The sequence below is a fragment of the Salmo trutta genome, chromosome 16 (assembly GCF_901001165.1).
Source record: "Salmo trutta chromosome 16, fSalTru1.1, whole genome shotgun sequence".
NCBI classification, from domain to species: Eukaryota; Metazoa; Chordata; class Actinopteri; order Salmoniformes; family Salmonidae; genus Salmo; species Salmo trutta.
This window is the reverse complement of record NC_042972.1, coordinates 936,007-959,029: the sequence shown is the minus strand read 5'-3', so window position 1 is coordinate 959,029 and position 23,023 is coordinate 936,007. Positions and strand designations below refer to the sequence as shown.

Here is a 23,023-nt window from a genome sequence, read left to right as displayed (position 1 = left end):
CTGTCACATCTGGAGTATTTCTCTTGTCTTTTCCGGTGTCCTGTGTGAATTTAAATATGCTTTCTCTAATTCTCTCTTTCTCTCTTTTTTTCTTTCTCTCTCTCGGAGGACCTGAGCCCTAGGACCATGCCTCAGGACTACCTGGCTTGATGACTCCTTGCTGTCCCCAGTTCACCTGGCCGTGCTGCTGCTCCAGTTCCAACTGTTCTGCCTGCGGCTATGGAACCCTGACCTGTTTACCGGACGTGCTACGTGTCCCAGACCTGCTGTCTTCAACTCTCTAGAGACAGCAGGATCGGTAGAGATACTCTCAATGATCGGCTATGAAAAGCCAACTGACATTTACTCCTGAGGTGCTGACCTGTTGCACCCTCGACAACCACTGTGATTATTATTATTTGACCATGCTGGTCATCTATGAACATTTGAACATCTTGGCCATGTTCTGTTATAATCTCCACCCAGCACAGCCAGAAGAGGACTGACCACCCCTCATAGCCTAGTTCCTCTCTAGGTTTCTTCCTAGGTTCTGGCCTTTCTAGGGAGTTTTTCCTAGCCACTGTGCTTCTACACCTGCATTGCTTGCTGTTTGGGGTTTTAGGCTGGGTTTCTGTAGAACACTTTGTGACATCAGCTGATGTAATAAGGGCTTTATAAATAAAATACATTTGATTGATCACAACGCTTCAAGTTGTTACAGAGAGCTGGTATAGCAAATTTGGTATAGAGCAGGCCTAACCCATCCTATTAAATTAGTCAAAATAGGAAAAATTTGAAAAAACTAAAACACCAACATGAATAGTTATCTATCCAAAACGAAGATGTATTGGTAAACCACTTCTCCAATATTTTTGGCCCTATAACAAATAAATAAACAGCAAAAACATATACATGATCAAATACAAATCTTAGAATGAACTATTAAAGACTACCAGAACCCACTGGATTCTCCAATTACATTGAACGAACTACAGGACAAAATTACAATCCCTCCAACCCACAAAGGCCTGTGGGGTTGATGGTATCCTACATGAAATGATAAAATATACAGACCACAAATTCCAAATGGCTAAACTTAAAACTCTTTAACATCATCCTCATCATCCTTGATTTCAAAAAGGCTTTTGACTCAATTTGGCATGAGGGTGTGCTATACAAATTGATAACTTCCACAAAGCTGTGAACGATCTGAGAGACACGGCATGAAGGTCCTTCTATGCCATCAAAAGGAACATAACATGTAGCATACCCTCTCTCTCTCGTATAGCAGACCTTCATGCCAAATTGAGTCAAAAGCCTTTTTGAAATCAATAAAGCATGAGAAGACTTTGCATTTGTTTTGGTTTGTTTGTTTGTCACTGAGGGTGTGCAGGGTGAATACGTGGTCTGTCGTACGATAATTTGGTAAAAAGCCTATCTGGCATTTGCTCAGAACATTGTTTTTACTGAGGAAATGTACGAGTCTGCTGTTAATGATAATGCAGAGGATTTTCCCAAGGTTGCTGTTGACGCATATCCCACGATCGTTATTGGGGTCAAATTTGTCTCCACTTCTGTGGATTGGGATGATCAGGCCTTGGTTCCAAATATTGGGGAATATGCCAAAACTGAGGATAATGTTAAAGAGTTTACGTATAGCCAATTGGAATTTGTGGTCGGTATATTTTATAATTTAATTTAGGATACCATCAACCCCACAGGCATTTTGGGGTTGGAGGGATTGTATTTTGTCCTGTAGTTCATTCAATGTAATTGGAGAATCCAGTGGGTTCTGGTAGTCTTTAATAGTTGATTCTACAACACTTTCTCCAATCTCCAGCTCACTGTCTGAGTCCATTAAGAGGTGAATTAGCAGTGAAACTGAAAATCCATGAGAAGGAGAGGAGACAGAACTCACCTACATTGATGGCCCAGCCTCGGTCTACAGCCAGTTTCCCTGCCTACAGACCACCAACACAATACATTAGATTAGAAACAACACAATACATTAGATTAGAAACAACATAATAGATTAGAAACAACACAATACATTAGATTAGAAACAACACAATACATTAGAAACAACACAATAGATTAGATTAGAAACAACATAATAGATTAGAAACAACACATTAGATTAGAAACAACACAATACATTAGATTAGAAACAATACAATACAATAGATAGAAACAATACCATACATTAGATTAGAAACAACACAATACATTAGAAACAACACAATACATTAAATAAGAAACAATACATTACATTAGAAACAATACAATAGATTAGAAACAACACAATACAATGCAAACACAATAGATTATAAACAATACATTAGAAACAACACAAGACATTAGAAACAACACAATACATTACATTAGAAACAATATAATACAATAGATTATAAACAATACATTAGATTAGAAACAACACAATACAAACACAATAGATTATAAACAATACAATAGATTAGAAACAACACAATACAAACACAATAGATTATAAACAATACAATAGATTAGAAACAATACAATACATTACATTAGAAACAACACAACACATTACATTAGAAACAAAACAATACATTAGAAATAACACATTACATTAGAAACAACACAATACATTAGATTAGAAACAACACAATACATTAGATTAGAAACACAATACATTAGATTAGAAACAACACAATACATTAAAACAATAATGCAACCCAACAGAGGCTGAGTCCTTGAGATGAATAAACATGAATCTATAAATGTATCCATAAAAATGTACAAATAATGTCCCCAAAAATTTAAATACATCTTGATGTGTTTAGTTTTCAGTCAGTTTCCCTCTCTCTCTATCAGACTGGTATGGCTTCCCTCTCTCTCTATCAGACTGGTATGGCTTCCCTCTCTCTCTATGAGACTGGTATGGCTTCCCTCTCTCTCTATGAGACTGGTATGGCTTCCCTCTCTCTCTACCAGACTGGTACGGTTTCCCTCTCTCTCTATCAGACTGGTATGGCTTCCCTCTCTCTCTACCAGACTGGTATGGCTTCCCTCTCTCTCTACCAGACTGGTATGGCTTCCCTCTCTCTCTACCAGACTGGTATGGCTTCCCTCTCTCTCTATCAGACTGGTATGGCTTCCCTCTCTCTCTACCAGACTGGTATGGCTTCCCTCTCTCTATCAGACTGGTATGGCTTCCCTCTCTCTCTACCAGACTGGTATGGCTTCCCTCTCTCTCTACCTTTCTATCAGACTGGTATGGCTTCCCTCTCTCTCTATCAGACTGGTATGGCTTCCCTCTCTCTCTCTACCAGACTGGTATGGCTTCCCTCTCTCTCTGATTGGTATGGCTTCCCTCTCTCTCTACCAGACTGGTATGGCTTCCCTCTCTCTCTCTCTCTACCAGACTGGTATGGCTTCCCTCTCTCTCTCTACCAGACTGGTATGGCTTCCCTCTCTCTCTCTACCAGACTGGTATGGCTTCCCTCTCTCTCTACCAGACTGGTATGGCTTCCCTCTCTCTCTACCAGACTGGTATGGCTTCCCTCTCTCTCTACCAGACTGGTATGGCTTCCCTCTCTCTCTACCAGACTGGCATGGCTTCCCTCTCTCTCTACCAGACTGGTATGGCTTCCCTCTCTCTCTACCAGACTGGTATGGCTTCCCTCTCTCTCTACCAGGCTGGTATGGCTTCCCTCTCTCTTCTGTCCATCTAGTGCTCCTATGACAATCTCCAGTTGTATCAGACACACTACCAAGACTATATGCACACTTTGTCTGCATCCAAAATGGAACCCTATTCCCCATATAGGACACTATGTTGGACCAGAACCCTATGGAGCCCTATTCCCTATATATAGGACACTACATTGGACCAGAGCCCTATTCCCTATATATAGGACACTACTTTAGACCAGAGCCCTATGGAGCCCTATTCCCTATATAGGACACTACATTAGACCAGAGCCCTATGGAACCCTATTCCCTATATATAGGACACTACATTGGACCAGAGCCCTATGGCACCCTATTCCCTATATATAGGACACTACATTGGACCAGAGCCCTATGGCACCCTATTCCCTATATATAGGACACTACATTGGACCAGAACCCTATGGAACCCTATTCCCTATATATAGGACACTACATTGGACCAGAGCCCTATGGAGCCCTATTCCCTATATATAGGACACTACATTGGACCAGAGCCCTATGGAGCCCTATTCCCTATATATAGGACACTACATTGGACCAGAGCCCTATTCCCTATATATAGGACACTGCGTTAGACCAGAGCCCTATGGAACCCTATTCCCTATATATAGTACACTACTTTAGACCAGAGCCCTATGGAACCCTATTCCCTATGTATAGGACACTACAGTGGACCAGAGCCCAATGGACTATGTATATGCAGCTGTATCAGAAACAATACCATGGACCAATCCCCTGGGAGACAGAGGATATGTTGTTTTATCTTACAGTAAGCCAGCCAGCCAGCAATGCTATAAAATCAACCAGCATTCTAGCCAGCCAGTCAGTCAAACAGCCAGCAAGCTAGAAAGCCAGCCAGCCAGCTAGACAGTCAGCCAGCTTGCTAGCCAGCCAGTCAGCCAGCCACTCAACCAGCCAGCAAGCTAGACAGCCTGTCAACTAGCCAGCCAGTCAGCCAGCCAGTCAGCCAGCCAGTCAGCCAGCCAGCAAGCTAGACAGCCTGTCAACTAGCCAGCCATTCAGCCAGCCAGTCAGCCAGCCAGCCAGCCAGTCAGCCAGTCAGTCAGCTAGTCAGTCAGCCAGCCAGTCAGTCAGCCAGCCACTCAACCAGCCAGCAAGCTAGACAGCCTGTCAACTAGCCAGCCAGTCAGCCAGCCAGTCAGCCAGCCAGTCAGCCAGCCAGCCAGCCAGCCAGTCAGTCAACCAGCCAGTCAGCCAGCCAGTCAGCCAGACAACTGATGGAATAGTAATAACACATATTAGCATTCACAGACACACAGCTGGGGAGTGACCACTCAGTTCTCCCTTGGCGACACACAGACACCAGCTCTGACAGGAAGATCCAGTCGTCTGAAAAGACCATCTGATCACTGCTCTGTACATAAGCATCGAAACCAATAGCCTTGTTTGTCTTTGTGACATTAGTTGTTGTTGCTGCTGACTCAATATTTATATAAAAGGTTATTTTACATAAATGTGCCACATATACAGAGACACAGAGAGACACAGAGAGAGAGAGACAGAGCGACAGAGAGAGAGAGAGAGAGAGCGACAGAGAGAGACAGAGAGAGACGAGAGACAGAGACAGAGAGAGAGACAGAGAGACACAGAGAGAGACAGAGAGAGAGAGACAGAGAGACACAGAGAGAGACACAGAGAGAGACGAGAGACAGAGAGACAGAGACAGAGAGACAGAGAGAGAGAGACACAGAGAGAGACAGAGAGAGAGATACACAGAGACAGAGAGAGACAGAGAGAGACATAGAGAGACAGAGACACAGAGAGAGACAGAGAGAGAGACAAAGAGACAGAGAGAGACAGAGAGACAGAGAGAGAGACAGACAGAGAGAGAGACAGAGCGAGACAGAGCGAGACAGAGCGAGACAGAGCGAGACAGAGTGAGACAGAGGGAGAGAGACAGACAGAGAGAGACAGAGAGAGACAGAGCGAGACAGAGCGAGACAGAGCGAGACAGAGCGAGACAGAGTGAGACAGAGGGAGAGAGACAGACAGACAGAGAGAGACAGAGAGAGACAGAGCGAGAGAGAGATTGAGAGACAGAGCGAGAGACAGAGAGAGAGACAGAGAGAGAGAGAGAGACAGAGCGAGAGACAGAGAGAGACAGAGCGAGAGAGAGATTGAGAGACAGAGCGAGAGACAGAGAGAGAGACAGAGAGAGAGAGAGACAGAGCGAGAGAGAGCGAGAGAGAGAGAGAGAGCTCATGTTTTGCTGAATAGGCAGTATCCGACGCTAAGAGGGATGACCCCAACCAAGGGTTAGATACTGCAGCAAACGAACCCTGCCTCATGGCCTAGGGGGTTTCAACGAAGGTCATCAGAACATAAGGCTGTGTTAGCTCTATGAGTTCATGGGTCTCAGGGAAGGTTAGTAAGGCATAAAAAGTAAAGCATTCTTCTCTATCTGTAAATTAAAAAAATAAGTCATGTAATGAATTTATTCCAATACTAATTTGAGAAGAGTATTTCCCCTGAGTATTTCTCCTGTCTCTTCCAGGATACGTCAAAAACAACCAAATAGAACTGGTTTTGAATAAAACATTCAATAACACCCTGTGAATCTATTTCCTGAACACAAAACTCCAGGCTGGACACATTTCTCACTTTACAGTAGTAGCTAATACAGAGGCTGCTGAGAACAAAGCTGACAAGCTTACACTCTGGTAGACATCATCCAACCTACCATGATGGTGCCTCCGGTCTGCGTTCTGAGTGGTCTCAGGACACGTCTCTGAACCAGGAAGTTAGGTAGGAATAGGAGGGGAGGGATCTCTGTGATGGACGCTACAACCAGGGACCACTGGATTGGACGAAGAAAACAACACGTCATCCTCACACACATGCAGAACACACACACACAGAACACAACACACAAACACGCAGAACACACACACACGCAGAACACACACACACGCAGAACACACACACACACACAACACAACACACACACACACACGCAGAACACACACACACACGCAGAACACACACACACACACACGTAGAACACACACACACACACGTAGAACACAACACACAAACACGCAGAACACAAACACAGGCAGAACAAACACACACACACACGCAGAACACACACACATACGCAGAACACAAACACACACGCAGAACACACACTATGGGAAGTTGTGATGTACACAGCTAGGTTTAGGAAGGAGATTTCTGAATGGGATTGATTACTGCTAGCAAAATGTCACAGCGTTATTAACAACAGTCACAACTAACTTACACTGGAACAGAATACATATTATAATACATATACACAATAAATATAAATCATACATGTATGTCATTAAAATAAAGCATAAAGTGAATGCAACAGAATACTGAGGATGGTACCGTACCCATCTACAGCCCTCCACCAAACAGCTCTGAGGATGGTACCGTACCCATCTACAGCCCTCCACCAAACAGCTCTGAGGATGGTACCGTACCCATCTACAGCCCTCCACCAAACAGCTCTGAGGATGGTACCGTACCCATCTACAGCCCTCCACCAAACAGCTCTGAGGATGGTACCGTACCCATCTACAGCCCTCCACCAAACAGCTCTGAGGATGGTACCGTACCCATCTACAGCCCTCCACCAAACAGCTCTGAGGATGGTACCGTACCCATCTACAGCCCTCCACCAAACAGCTCTGAGGATGGTACCGTACCCATCTACAGCCCTCCACCAAACAGCTCTGAGGATGGTACCGTACCCATCTACAGCCCTCCACCAAACAGCTCTGAGGATGGTACCGTACCCATCTACAGCCCTCCACCAAACAGCTCTGAGGATGGTACCGTACCCATCTACAGCCCTCCACCAAACAGCTCTGAGGATGGTACAGTACCCATCTACAGCCCTCCACCAAACAGCTCTGAGGATGGTACCGTACCCATCTACAGCCCTCCACCAAACAGCTCTGAGGATGGTACCGTACCCATCTACAGCCCTCCACCAAACAGCTCTGAGGATGGTACCGTACCCATCTACAGCCCTCCACCAAACAGCTCTGAGGATGGTACAGTACCCATCTACAGCCCTCCACCAAACAGCTCTGAGGATGGTACCGTACCCATCTACAGCCCTCCACCAAACAGCTCTGAGGATAGTACAGTACCCATCTACAGCCCTCCACCAAACAGCTCTGAGGATGGTACCGTACCCATCTACAGCCCTCCACCAAACAGCTCTGAGGATGGTACCGTACCCATCTACAGCCCTCCACCAAACAGCTCTGAGGATGGTACCGTACCCATCTACAGCCCTCCACCAAACAGCTCTGAGGATGGTACAGTACCCATCTACAGCCCTCCACCAAACAGCTCTGAGGATGGTACCGTACCCATCTACAGCCCTCCACCAAACAGCTCTGAGGATGGTACAGTACCCATCTACAGCCCTCCACCAAACAGCTCTGAGGATGGTACCGTACCCATCTACAGCCCTCCACCAAACAGCTCTGAGGATGGTACAGTACCCATCTACAGCCCTCCACCAAACAGCTCTGAGGATGGTACCGTACCCATCTACAGCCCTCCACCAAACAGCTCTGAGGATAGTACAGTACCCATCTACAGCCCTCCACCAAACAGCTCTGAGGATGGTACCGTACCCATCTACAGCCCTCCACCAAACAGAGCTGAGGATGGTACAGTACCCATCTACAGCCCTCCACCAAACAGCTCTGAGGATGGTACCGTACCCATCTACAGCCCTCCACCAAACAGAGCTGAGGATGGTACAGTACCCATCTACAGCCCTCCACCAAACAGCTCTGAGGATGGTACAGTACCCATCTACAGCCCTCCACCAAACAGCTCTGAGGATGGTACAGTACCCATCTACAGCCCTCCACCAAACAGCTCTGAGGATGGTACCGTACCCATCTACAGCCCTCCACCAAACAGCTCTGAGGATGGTACCGTACCCATCTACAGCCCTCCACCAAACAGCTCTGAGGATGGTACCGTACCCATCTACAGCCCTCCACCAAACAGCTCTGAGGATGGTACCGTACCCATCTACAGCCCTCCACCAAACAGCTCTGAGGATGGTACCGTACCCATCTACAGCCCTCCACCAAACAGCTCTGAGGATGGTACCGTACCCATCTACAGCCCTCCACCAAACAGCTCTGAGGATGGTACAGTACCCATCTACAGCCCTCCACCAAACAGAGCTGAGGATGGTACAGTACCCATCTATAGCCCTCCACCAAACAGCTCTGAGGATGGTACCGTACCCATCTACAGCCCTCCACCAAACAGAGCTGAGGATGGTACAGTACCCATCTACAGCCCTCCACCAAACAGCTCTGAGGATAGTACAGTACCCATCTACAGCCCTCCACCAAACAGCTCTGAGGATGGTACAGTACCCATCTACAGCCCTCCACCAAACAGCTCTGAGGATGGTACCGTACCCATCTACAGCCCTCCACCAAACAGCTCTGAGGATGGTACCGTACCCATCTACAGCCCTCCACCAAACAGCTCTGAGGATGGTACCGTACCCATCTACAGCCCTCCACCAAACAGCTCTGAGGATGGTACAGTACCCATCTACAGCCCTCCACCAAACAGCTCTGAGGATGGTACCGTACCCATCTACAGCCCTCCACCAAACAGCTCTGAGGATGGTACCGTACCCATCTACAGCCCTCCACCAAACAGCTCTGAGGATAGTACAGTACCCATCTACAGCCCTCCACCAAACAGCTCTGAGGATGGTACCGTACCCATCTACAGCCCTCCACCAAACAGCTCTGAGGATGGTACCGTACCCATCTACAGCCCTCCACCAAACAGCTCTGAGGATGGTACAGTACCCATCTACAGCCCTCCACCAAACAGCTCTGAGGATAGTACAGTACCCATCTACAGCCCTCCACCAAACAGAGCTGAGGATGGTACAGTACCCATCTACAGCCCTCCACCAAACAGCTCTGAGGATGGTACCGTACCCATCTACAGCCCTCCACCAAACAGAGCTGAGGATGGTACAGTACCCATCTACAGCCCTCCACCAAACAGCTCTGAGGATGGTACAGTACCCATCTACAGCCCTCCACCAAACAGCTCTGAGGATGGTACAGTACCCATCTACAGCCCTCCACCAAACAGCTCTGAGGATGGTACCGTACCCATCTACAGCCCTCCACCAAACAGCTCTGAGGATGGTACCGTACCCATCTACAGCCCTCCACCAAACAGCTCTGAGGATGGTACCGTACCCATCTACAGCCCTCCACCAAACAGCTCTGAGGATGGTACCGTACCCATCTACAGCCCTCCACCAAACAGCTCTGAGGATGGTACCGTACCCATCTACAGCCCTCCACCAAACAGCTCTGAGGATGGTACCGTACCCATCTACAGCCCTCCACCAAACAGCTCTGAGGATGGTACAGTACCCATCTACAGCCCTCCACCAAACAGAGCTGAGGATGGTACAGTACCCATCTATAGCCCTCCACCAAACAGCTCTGAGGATGGTACCGTACCCATCTACAGCCCTCCACCAAACAGAGCTGAGGATGGTACAGTACCCATCTACAGCCCTCCACCAAACAGCTCTGAGGATAGTACAGTACCCATCTACAGCCCTCCACCAAACAGCTCTGAGGATGGTACAGTACCCATCTACAGCCCTCCACCAAACAGCTCTGAGGATGGTACCGTACCCATCTACAGCCCTCCACCAAACAGCTCTGAGGATGGTACCGTACCCATCTACAGCCCTCCACCAAACAGCTCTGAGGATGGTACCGTACCCATCTACAGCCCTCCACCAAACAGCTCTGAGGATGGTACAGTACCCATCTACAGCCCTCCACCAAACAGCTCTGAGGATGGTACCGTACCCATCTACAGCCCTCCACCAAACAGCTCTGAGGATGGTACCGTACCCATCTACAGCCCTCCACCAAACAGCTCTGAGGATAGTACAGTACCCATCTACAGCCCTCCACCAAACAGCTCTGAGGATGGTACCGTACCCATCTACAGCCCTCCACCAAACAGCTCTGAGGATGGTACCGTACCCATCTACAGCCCTCCACCAAACAGCTCTGAGGATGGTACCGTACCCATCTACAGCCCTCCACCAAACAGCTCTGAGGATGGTACCGTACCCATCTACAGCCCTCCACCAAACAGCTCTGAGGATGGTACCGTACCCATCTACAGCCCTCCACCAAACAGCTCTGAGGATGGTACCGTACCCATCTACAGCCCTCCACCAAACAGCTCTGAGGATGGTACCGTACCCATCTACAGCCCTCCACCAAACAGCTCTGAGGATGGTACCGTACCCATCTACAGCCCCCCACCAAACAGCTCTGAGGATGGTACCGTACCCATCTACAGCCCTCCACCAAACAGCTCTGAGGATGGTACAGTACCCATCTACAGCCCTCCACCAAACAGCTCTGAGGATGGTACCGTACCCATCTACAGCCCTCCACCAAACAGCTCTGAGGATAGTACAGTACCCATCTACAGCCCTCCACCAAACAGCTCTGAGGATGGTACCGTACCCATCTACAGCCCTCCACCAAACAGAGCTGAGGATGGTACAGTACCCATCTACAGCCCTCCACCAAACAGCTCTGAGGATGGTACCGTACCCATCTACAGCCCTCCACCAAACAGAGCTGAGGATGGTACAGTACCCATCTACAGCCCTCCACCAAACAGCTCTGAGGATGGTACAGTACCCATCTACAGCCCTCCACCAAACAGCTCTGAGGATGGTACAGTACCCATCTACAGCCCTCCACCAAACAGCTCTGAGGATGGTACCGTACCCATCTACAGCCCTCCACCAAACAGCTCTGAGGATGGTACCGTACCCATCTACAGCCCTCCACCAAACAGCTCTGAGGATGGTACCGTACCCATCTACAGCCCTCCACCAAACAGCTCTGAGGATGGTACCGTACCCATCTACAGCCCTCCACCAAACAGCTCTGAGGATGGTACCGTACCCATCTACAGCCCTCCACCAAACAGCTCTGAGGATGGTACCGTACCCATCTACAGCCCTCCACCAAACAGCTCTGAGGATGGTACAGTACCCATCTACAGCCCTCCACCAAACAGAGCTGAGGATGGTACAGTACCCATCTATAGCCCTCCACCAAACAGCTCTGAGGATGGTACCGTACCCATCTACAGCCCTCCACCAAACAGAGCTGAGGATGGTACAGTACCCATCTACAGCCCTCCACCAAACAGCTCTGAGGATAGTACAGTACCCATCTACAGCCCTCCACCAAACAGCTCTGAGGATGGTACAGTACCCATCTACAGCCCTCCACCAAACAGCTCTGAGGATGGTACCGTACCCATCTACAGCCCTCCACCAAACAGCTCTGAGGATGGTACAGTACCCATCTACAGCCCTCCACCAAACAGCTCTGAGGATGGTACCGTACCCATCTACAGCCCTCCACCAAACAGCTCTGAGGATGGTACAGTACCCATCTACAGCCCTCCACCAAACAGCTCTGAGGATGGTACCGTACCCATCTACAGCCCTCCACCAAACAGCTCTGAGGATGGTACCGTACCCATCTACAGCCCTCCACCAAACAGCTCTGAGGATAGTACAGTACCCATCTACAGCCCTCCACCAAACAGCTCTGAGGATGGTACCGTACCCATCTACAGCCCTCCACCAAACAGCTCTGAGGATGGTACCGTACCCATCTACAGCCCTCCACCAAACAGCTCTGAGGATGGTACAGTACCCATCTACAGCCCTCCACCAAACAGCTCTGAGGATAGTACAGTACCCATCTACAGCCCTCCACCAAACAGAGCTGAGGATGGTACAGTACCCATCTACAGCCCTCCACCAAACAGCTCTGAGGATGGTACCGTACCCATCTACAGCCCTCCACCAAACAGAGCTGAGGATGGTACAGTACCCATCTACAGCCCTCCACCAAACAGCTCTGAGGATGGTACAGTACCCATCTACAGCCCTCCACCAAACAGCTCTGAGGATGGTACAGTACCCATCTACAGCCCTCCACCAAACAGCTCTGAGGATGGTACCGTACCCATCTACAGCCCTCCACCAAACAGCTCTGAGGATGGTACCGTACCCATCTACAGCCCTCCACCAAACAGCTCTGAGGATGGTACCGTACCCATCTACAGCCCTCCACCAAACAGCTCTGAGGATGGTACCGTACCCATCTACAGCCCTCCACCAAACAGCTCTGAGGATGGTACCGTACCCATCTACAGCCCTCCACCAAACAGCTCTGAGGATGGTACCGTACCCATCTACAGCCCTCCACCAAACAGCTCTGAGGATGGTACAGTACCCATCTACAGCCCTCCACCAAACAGAGCTGAGGATGGTACAGTACCCATCTATAGCCCTCCACCAAACAGCTCTGAGGATGGTACCGTACCCATCTACAGCCCTCCACCAAACAGAGCTGAGGATGGTACAGTACCCATCTACAGCCCTCCACCAAACAGCTCTGAGGATAGTACAGTACCCATCTACAGCCCTCCACCAAACAGCTCTGAGGATGGTACAGTACCCATCTACAGCCCTCCACCAAACAGCTCTGAGGATGGTACCGTACCCATCTACAGCCCTCCACCAAACAGCTCTGAGGATGGTACCGTACCCATCTACAGCCCTCCACCAAACAGCTCTGAGGATGGTACCGTACCCATCTACAGCCCTCCACCAAACAGCTCTGAGGATGGTACAGTACCCATCTACAGCCCTCCACCAAACAGCTCTGAGGATGGTACCGTACCCATCTACAGCCCTCCACCAAACAGCTCTGAGGATGGTACCGTACCCATCTACAGCCCTCCACCAAACAGCTCTGAGGATAGTACAGTACCCATCTACAGCCCTCCACCAAACAGCTCTGAGGATGGTACCGTACCCATCTACAGCCCTCCACCAAACAGCTCTGAGGATGGTACCGTACCCATCTACAGCCCTCCACCAAACAGCTCTGAGGATGGTACCGTACCCATCTACAGCCCTCCACCAAACAGCTCTGAGGATGGTACCGTACCCATCTACAGCCCTCCACCAAACAGCTCTGAGGATGGTACCGTACCCATCTACAGCCCTCCACCAAACAGCTCTGAGGATGGTACCGTACCCATCTACAGCCCTCCACCAAACAGCTCTGAGGATGGTACCGTACCCATCTACAGCCCTCCACCAAACAGCTCTGAGGATAGTACCGTACCCATCTACATATCTGGGCTCTCTATTCTGTGTAATTTAATAAAGTTAACAGCAACAAACAGACAAAGTCTAAACATAATTTTCCACATGAACCTAAATAATAACCAAGATACAATATAATCTTCCCTGATTTGTATCAACATTTTGTTTTGAGTAGTTTGAGTGCTGAGAGGAGAAGGAGGAAGAGCGCGGAGGAGAGAAGATAAGAAGGAGAAAAGGGGAAAGAGGAAGAAATTAGGAGGTGGAGGAAAGAGGAGTAGGGTTAGGGTTTGGTGTACTGTACACAATGCCATGTTGACTCATAGGAGAACCAGAGAGAAGCAATACAGAGTCTGTTGAGGTAGCGTTTAATGTCAACTCACCTCGAGTCTGTTGAGGTAGCGTTTAACTCACCTTGAGTCTGTTGAGGTAGCGTTTAATGTTAACCCACCTTGAGTCTGTTGAGGTAGCGTTTAACTCACCTTGAGTCTGTTGAGGTAGCGTTTTGTGTGAACCACCAGCAGGTCTTCCTCTGCAGCCTCCCGTGCCTCAACGATGCTCCCATCACTGATCAACTTCTCCTCTGAGAAAGACAGAGGAAAGCATGAGCGAGAACGAGAGAGCAAGAGAGATCGATAGAGAGAGAGTTAGAGAAAGTTAGAGAGAGAGTGAGAGAGAGTTAGAGAAAGTTAGAGAGAGAGTGAGAGAGAGTTAGAGAAAGTTAGAGAGAGAGTGAGAGAGAGTTAGAGAAAGTTAGAGAGAGAGTGAGAGAGAGGGAGAGAAAGTTAGAGAGAGAGTGAGAGAGAGTGAGAGAGAGGGAGAGAAAGTTAGAGAGAGAGTGAGAGAGAGTGAGAGAGAAATAGTGAGAGCTTGAGAGAGTGTGTGAGAGAGAGAGATAGATAGAAATAGTGAGAGAGAGAGCGAGGGAGAGTGTGTGAGAGAGAGGGAGTGAGAGAGAGGGAGTGAGAGAGATAGAGAGAAATAGTGAGAGAGTGAGAGAGAGAGGGAGAGAAACAACAGGTTAGACCTGCTAGGTTAGTAAGGAGGACTCAGTGTCCACCCTACAAACCATACTAGTGGTGAATAAAACCTTTGCCTCCTTGTCTACCTGTTCAGCATACTACCAGGCTACACTACCTGACCCTAAGTGCTCATGTAAAACATTATAAAATGTGATGACCTTTTAGGAAGTGGATGACTTTCCCCCACTTCCCGCTGTCGAAGGGGTGTAGTTTCTCAAGGCCCATGAAGGTGATGTTGTATACTGGAGAGTAGACGATAGGCAGACATGACGACGGCACCTCCAGGTATAGCTGGGTGCCGTGACTACGGGAAATAACAAACAACAGATATAACACAAACGTTATGGTCACCTGTCAACTTCCTTCAGCATAAAATGTGCACTGTCATTACACTGTAACCTAAAGGTGGAAATAGATGCATCCAACTACAAACTCTCCTATTTATTAATAAATTATCCGTTATTTCATTCGGCACAGTCATTACACCGTAAGGCTAAATGTATGATGTAACTACCATGTCAATTCAATACTAAACCACCTCTTATGATGTGGGGAAGATGCAGCCGATCCCTAACTTACCTCTTGGTGCAGTTTATAAGCCTCAATATCAGTTATTTGGCGCCCATCTACTTTCCCCTTATCTTCTGTGTGAGACATGTTGTCCACGGGTGTCATCATTAATACCATTCTGTAGCAAACTGTGTCACCATATGCAAAACTTTTCAACAGAAACTGTTTACTCCAAATGGAAAATGCAAAACGAGAGTTTCTATTGTACAAATTCAGGTACAGATCTCTCCCCGTTTAGTTAAATTTGCTTCCGTTTGGATCTTAAAGGGTTTAAATGGTTACCGTAATGAATACACCCCTGGCGTCACTGTTTTCATCTGGAATTCAACACAAACATTACCCACATTACCCACTGGACACACCACGTCACTGCAATGTGGACCTTTATTTGGTTGAGACGTTGATGAAAAAGGTTTCAACCTTTTATTCACCCACTCCAGAAGTTACCTGTGTTATCACTACACTTTCAACCATTTAAAATCACAACAAAGTTCAAATGGAAATACAGATATTCGCATTTATACAACAACAATGTGTTATCACTGTACTTCATCTAATAGCAGAACCAAATGAACTGGATTGCAGTTGAGAGTACATAGTCCAAGTTATTCATTTTTTAAATTATTTAACCTTTATTTAACCAGGTAGGCAAGTTGAGAACAAGTTCTCATTTACAACTGCGACCTGGCCAAGATAAAGCATAGCAATTCGACACATATAACAACAGAGTTACACATGGAGTAAAACAAACATACAGTCAATAACACAATAGAAAAAGTATATATACAGTGTGTGCAAATGAGGTAAGATAAGGGAGGTAAGGCAATAAATAGGCCATAGTGGCGAAATAATTACAATTTAGCAATTAAACACTGGAGTGATAGATGTGCAGAAGATGAATGTGCAAGTAGAGATACTGGGGTGCAAATGAGCAAAAACATTTAAATAAAAACAGAATGGGGATGAGGTTGTTGGATGGGCTATTTACAGATGGGCTATGTACAGGTGCAGTGATCTGTGAGCTGCTCTGATAGCTGGTGCTTAAAGTTAGTGGGGGAGATATGAGTCTCCAGTCATTGGCAGCAGAGACCTGGAAGGAAAGGCGGCCAAAGTAGGAATTGGCTTTGGGGGTGACCAGTGAGATATACCTGCTGGAGCGTGTGCTACGGTTGGGTGCTGCTGTGGTGACCAGTGAGCTGAGATAAGGCGGGGCTTTACCTTGCAAAGACTTATAGATGACCTGGAGCCAGTGGGTTTGGCGACGAATATGAAGCGAGGGCCAGCTAACGAGAGCGTACAGGTCGCAGTGATGGGTAGTATATGGGGCTTTGGTGACAAAACGGATGGCACTGTGATAGACTGCATCCAATTTGCTGAGTAGAGGCTATTTTGTAAATGACATCGCCGAAGTCAAGGATCGGTAGGATAGTCAGTTTTACGAAGGTATGTTTGGCAGCATGAGTGAAGGATGCTTTGTTGCGAAATAGGAAGCCAATTCTAGATTTAATTTTGGATTGGAGATGCTTAATGTGAGTCTGGAAGGAGAGTTTACAGTCTAACCAAACACCTAGGTATTTGTAGTTATCCACGTATTCTAAGTCAGAGCCGTCCAGAGTAGTGATGCTGGACGGGCAGGCAGGTGCGGGCAGCGATCGGTTGAATAGCATGCATTTAGTTTTACTTGTATTTAAGAGCAGTTGGAGGCCACAGAAGGAGAGTTGTATGGCATTGAAGCTCGTCTGCAGGTTAGTTAACACAGTGTCCAAAGAAGGGCCAGAAGTATACAGAATGGTGTCGTCTGCGTACAGGTGGATCAGAGAATCACCTGCAGCAAGAGCGACATCATTGATGTACACAGAGAAAATAGTCGGCCCGAGAATTGAACCCCGTGGCACCCCCATAGAGACTGCCAAAGGTCCGGACAACAGGCCCTCTGATTTGACACACTGAACTCTGTCTGAGAAGTAGTTGGTGAACCAGGCGAGGCAATCATTTGAGAAACCAAGACTGTTTAGTCTGCTGACGAGGATATCAGTGCTGTTGAAGATTCTGCACAGATTATTATAGAAATAATGATCTCACAGACCTGAGACATTTGCAAGCTACCTTGATCATGCTTTCTATGATTACATAAGAAGACAAGTTTCAGTAGGCTAATCTCAAAATGAGGCCACGGATGTGTTACTCACATTGTAAGGTTGAATAAATACTGTTACATTAGTTTGTGAGGTAGCATAAAGTTACTACTGTATTACAAAAGTATTGTTGAATTGTTTGGTTGTCAACGCAACCAAATATCAACAGTTTTGTGTCACTTAATCTGGCTTTAATTCCAGTTTGTCTACAAATTAAACATTTATATGTTGGATTGACGTCTCCATCTCAAACAAAATTCTAAGTAAAAGAACATGACTAAATAAAATCAAAAATCAATTTCAAGTACAATTTAAAGTTTGATTCGATTATATTCTTTAACATTGATTTTAGGTTGAGATGGAGACGTGAATCCAACATATCACTTATTAATTGGACCAGACTGAGTCAGTGGCGCAGATGGAACGAGGCCTACATGTATGAGCTTGAAACCCTATGTCTATATGTCCTGTCTATATTCAGTTCAACCCTGGGTTGAATTGAAACAATAGCTGTTGATGACTTCCCTAACGCTACATAGGTTTAAATAGCACCACTGAGGATACGACTTATAAAGTATGGTCACATTTCATTTTCTATGTTAAACCTATCCTTCAGAATGACTGATAGCAACAGTCAATATATGTAGTTATCATTCTCACCAGTGACAAATACAGTATCAAGGCTAAACTGGGCTTGGTTAAAACCCTGGATGGGAGACCACATGAACAGCTGTAGACAGGACCTGGTTAAAACCCTGGATGGGAAACCACATGAACAGATGAAGACAGGACCTGGTTAAAACCCTGGATGGGAAACCACATGAACAGCTGAAGACAGGAGGTGGTTAAAACCCTGGATGGGAAACCACATGAACAGCTGAAGACAGGAGGTGGTTAAAACCCTGGATGGGAAACCACATGAACAGCTGAAGACAGGAGGTGCTGTCCACTGTCGTTTTTTTATTCTTTCTGATACTGGATATAATGTTGAAGACCTGACGTTGTTTCAAAAGGTACAAATTCAACATATTTTATACAAGGTTTGTCTATGTTGAAAATTGGTTACAATTATAACATAATCCCGTCTTTAAAATGTCACCCTCAAAACAACAGATTCCAAGTTACATTTACAAACAATGTTGATTCAACAGGTTTGTGCCCAGTGGGTAGTGGCTAGAAACATGTGCATTGTAATATTATGCATCAATCAGAAAGAGGTTAATACAGATTTTATTTCCATTAGAAAATAACGTATTGTGTTATTGAACTTCATGAATTTATGTTATTTAAATGGTTTGATTTATTACATGGTTTCAGTGCCCTTATTATTAAATGAATAGTAACAACTAAACGAGCCTTTTCCAGTGGAAAACAGAACTGGGTTCGTCAGAAAGACCACGAAAGATTTCAGAAATGTACAGTAGGCCTAAGTGACCGTGATACAATCTGAACTACAACACGCCGGAAAGAGAAAAACTACAAGAACCACATTCCCCCCACCCCAGTTGCACATGCGCAACAGAATTTCCAAAAACGAAACGCCATAATAAGGAAATATTTCTCTCGTCTCGTTTTCCAATCCCTGACTGTATCAGTAGTCATTGTTATTCAACATAATTATAACAACTTTTGTAACCAATTTAGAAGAATGTAGTGACGGCTGTAAAATGAGTTGTCATTGGCTCTGCAACGCAGCTGTAAAATCAGCTTGACTCACCTGTTACACATCATAACCGCTCTTTGGTCTATTAGCTGACGATTAAAATATTTTTATTCGAATGCTTTGATATCTTCACAAATGCAACGTTAGGTTTTGGTTGTCCGATATCATTCTGTTAGTCATATATCCAACAGTTAGCAGAACAGAAAGCGATCAGATCATTGTAATGCAGCCTGCAGCGCTTCCATACGCACGTCGACACGCACTCAACAACATTCGACCACTACGTCATTTTACCGTAGTCTACGTTCGCTGCGCATCAGTGGTGATTCAACTTTTCCATTTTCAGTGTCAAACATTTACATTTTCTTTAACTTTTTTATTTTTTATAATGGTGGTACATGTAGACTATATGAAATGTAAGGAATATGTGCATTCGTTTTCATGCTCCTTGTTTACAATGCCCACTGGGCAAGCCACCTCATTTCAACATGGACATTTGGGTAATATTTGGTTGCGATTTGATCAATGAGATTTCAACCTTTATTCACCCACTGAAAAAGACAGCCAGAAGTTTGTTGAATTCCCAATGGGTTATCACTAGCCTTTCAACCATCTAAAAGCACAAACAATTTAGATTTTTGGTTTAGTTGTCATCTGAATGATGGGGGCGGCCGGTAGCCTGGCGGGTAGGAGCGTTGGGCCAGTAACCCTCGAGCTGACAAGGAAAACATCTGTCGTTCTGCCCATGAACAAGGCAGTTAACCCACTGTTCCCCGGGCCCTGAGCAAGGCAGTTAACCCACTGTTCCCCGGGCCCTGAGCGAGGCAGTTAACCCACTGTTCCCCGGGCCCTGAGCAAGGCAGTTAACCCACTGTTCCCCGGGCCCTGAGCAAGGCAGTTAACCCACTGTTCCCCAGGCCCTGAGCAAGGCAGTTGACCCACTGTTCCCCGGGCCCTGAGCAAGGCAGTTAACCCACTGTTCCCCGGGCGCTGAATATGTGGATGTCGATTAAGGCAGCACCCCCACACCGCTCTGATTCAGATGGGTTGGGTTAAATGTGGAAGACACATTTCAGTTGAACGCTTTCAGTTGTGTAAAATATCTTACAAACTAATGTAACAGTATTTATTCAACCTTACAATGAGTAACTTAATTTTAGACTATTTACTGTAATGTAAAAAGATTATTGACAACGCAACCGAATATCAACATTTAAAGTAACGCTTCAAATCAAATTTTATTGGTCACATACATATATTTAGCAGGTGTATTTGCGGTTGTAGCGAAATACTTGTGTTCTTAGCTCCAACAGTGCAGTAATATCTAACAATTCACAACAATACACACAAATCGAAAAGTAAAATAATGGAATTAAGAAATATATAAATATTAATGCGCAATGTCGCAGTGGCATTGACTAAAATACAGTAGAATAGAATACAGCACATAAACTCAGCAACAAAAAAAAGTCTTCTCACTGTCAACTACGTTTATTTTGAGCAAACTTAACATGTGTAAATATTTGTATGAACACAACAAGATTCAACAACTGAGACATAAACTGAACAAGTTCCACAGAAATGTGACTAACAGAAATGGAATAATGTGTCCATGAACAAAGGGGGGTCAAAATCAAAAGTAACAGTCAGTATCTGGTGTGGCCACCAGCTGCATTAAGTACTGCAGTCCATCTCCTCCTCATGGACTGCACCAGATTTGCCAGTTCTTGCTGTGAGATGCAATGACAACAAGCTCAGTCCAATGATGCTGTGACACACCGCTCCAGACCATGACGGACCCTCCACCTCCAAATCGATCCCGCTCCAGAGTACAGGCCTCGGTGTAATGCTCATTCCTTCGACGATAAACGCGAATCCGACCATCACCCCTGGTGAGACAAAACCGCAACTCGTCAGTGAAGAGCACTTTTTGAACAGGCCATGGCTCGGGTGGTTGAAGTCCTTGATGATCTTTTTGGTCTTCCTGTGACATTGGGTGCTGTAGGTGTCCTGGAGGGCAAGTAGCTTTCCCCCCAGGGATGCATTGGGCAGACCGCACAACCCTCTGGAGAGCCTTACGGTTGTGGGCGGTGCAGTTGCTGTACCAGGTGGTGATACAGCCTGACAGGATGCTCTCAATTGTGCATCTGTAAAAGTTTGTGAGGGTTTAAGGTGACAAGCCAAATTTCTTCAGCCTCCTGAGGTTGAAGAGGTGCAGTTGCGCCTACTTCACCAAACTGTCTGTGTGGGTGGACCATTTCAGGCCAAAAAGAAGATCAAGGACATCAACCACCCGAGCCACGGCCATTTCAGATTGTCAGTGAGGTGTACGCCGAGGAACTTTCCACCTCCTCCACTGCTTTCCCGTCGATGTGAATAGGGGCGTGCTTGGATTAGTTTCATCTGAGCCACTGGCTTAATCCTATTCTTTAACTTTGATTTTTGGTTGCGATGCAGACGTGAATCCAACATATAAATTATTTTTTTCAAGACAAACTGGAATTAAAGCCAGACTAAGTCAGTGGCACAGATGGAACTATCCAAGCAGAAGATTCAACTCCTTCAAATGTTGATATTTAGTTGCGTTGACAAATAAACACAATTCAACATAAAGTTTGTCTACAAATTAATAAAGAATAGGACTAAATCAAGTCAAACTTTAAATGCACTTTAAATGAAGTTTGATTTGATCCTATTCTTTAACTTGAATTTTTGGTTGAGATGGAGACCTGAATCCAACATATTAATGATTCTGTTTTAGATTCCATTTGAAATCAACCTAAGCTTGTTTACGTCGACGTCTACGTCACAATACGTTGAAAAATGATGTTGAAACAATGTTGATTCAACCAGTCTGTGACCAGTGGGTGGGCTACCGTGAGGAGTCAACAGAACCTTTAGCTCCCATAGCCTCAAACCTGTGTCAAAATGTAATGAAATCCAGTCCCAGGTTGGGGCTATTGCTCCCTGGGCTAGTGTGCAGATTGAAAAACATGATCTATCAATATGCAAATACAATGCTTCCGGTGACAACAGAGAGTGATATGGTATCTGTGGTAATTAATGAGTACCCCTCCACACTCCTCCCAGCCTCCAACAGCAGGCCATCTGCATGGCTCCAGCCTCCAACAGCAGGCCATCTGCATGGCTCCACCCTCCTCCCAGCCAAACACACTAGGCCATCTGCATGGCTCCACCCTCCTCCCTGCCTCCAACAGCAGGCCATCTGCATGGCTCCACCCTCCTCCCAGCCAAACACACTAGGCCCATCTGCATGGCTCCACCCTCCTCCCAGCCTCCAACAGCAGGCCATCTGCATGGCTCCACCCTCCTCCCAGCCAAACACACTAGGCCATCTGCATGGCTCCAGAGGTTTATAGATCTAGTAATTGCACCTCTCCCTCTCTGATAATGACCCCGGATGAGCCGTTTTACGGCCTCCTAAGCAAATGTGCCATTGTGTGTGTCTTTTTGCGTTACTTGTAACTTATTTTGTACATAATGTTTCTGCCACCGTCACTTATGACCGAAAATGGATATCAGGACAGTGGTTACTCACCTCGTACTGGACAAAGCTTTTTTCTTTAACGAGTCGGATGCAAAGGATTTTACTTCAGTACCCAACAAGGCACAAATTGCCGTGATTCGCATGAGAAAGAGACGGAGATATCGGGGTTGTAGGTCAGGATGCCTTGTAAGG

General features: G+C 46.4%; 1 protein-coding gene across 3 annotated transcripts in view; it reads right to left on the bottom strand.

Moving 5' to 3' along the window:
• hdac11 (histone deacetylase 11) overlaps positions 1-19,589 on the bottom strand; it is a 34,394-nt gene extending 14,805 nt beyond the window's left edge. For all 3 annotated transcript variants that reach the window (XM_029692714.1, XM_029692715.1, XM_029692717.1), the window contains exons 1-5: positions 19,378-19,589; positions 15,114-15,259; positions 14,416-14,516; positions 6,395-6,511; positions 1,898-1,940 (exon numbers count right to left, since the gene is read on the bottom strand). In XM_029692714.1, the coding sequence (XP_029548574.1) occupies positions 1,898-1,940; positions 6,395-6,511; positions 14,416-14,516; positions 15,114-15,259; positions 19,378-19,391 (421 nt within the window). In that variant the 5' untranslated portion in view covers positions 19,392-19,589. The remainder of the gene's footprint in view (positions 1-1,897; positions 1,941-6,394; positions 6,512-14,415; positions 14,517-15,113; positions 15,260-19,377) is intronic.
• Positions 19,590-23,023: the final 3,434 nt, after the last annotated feature.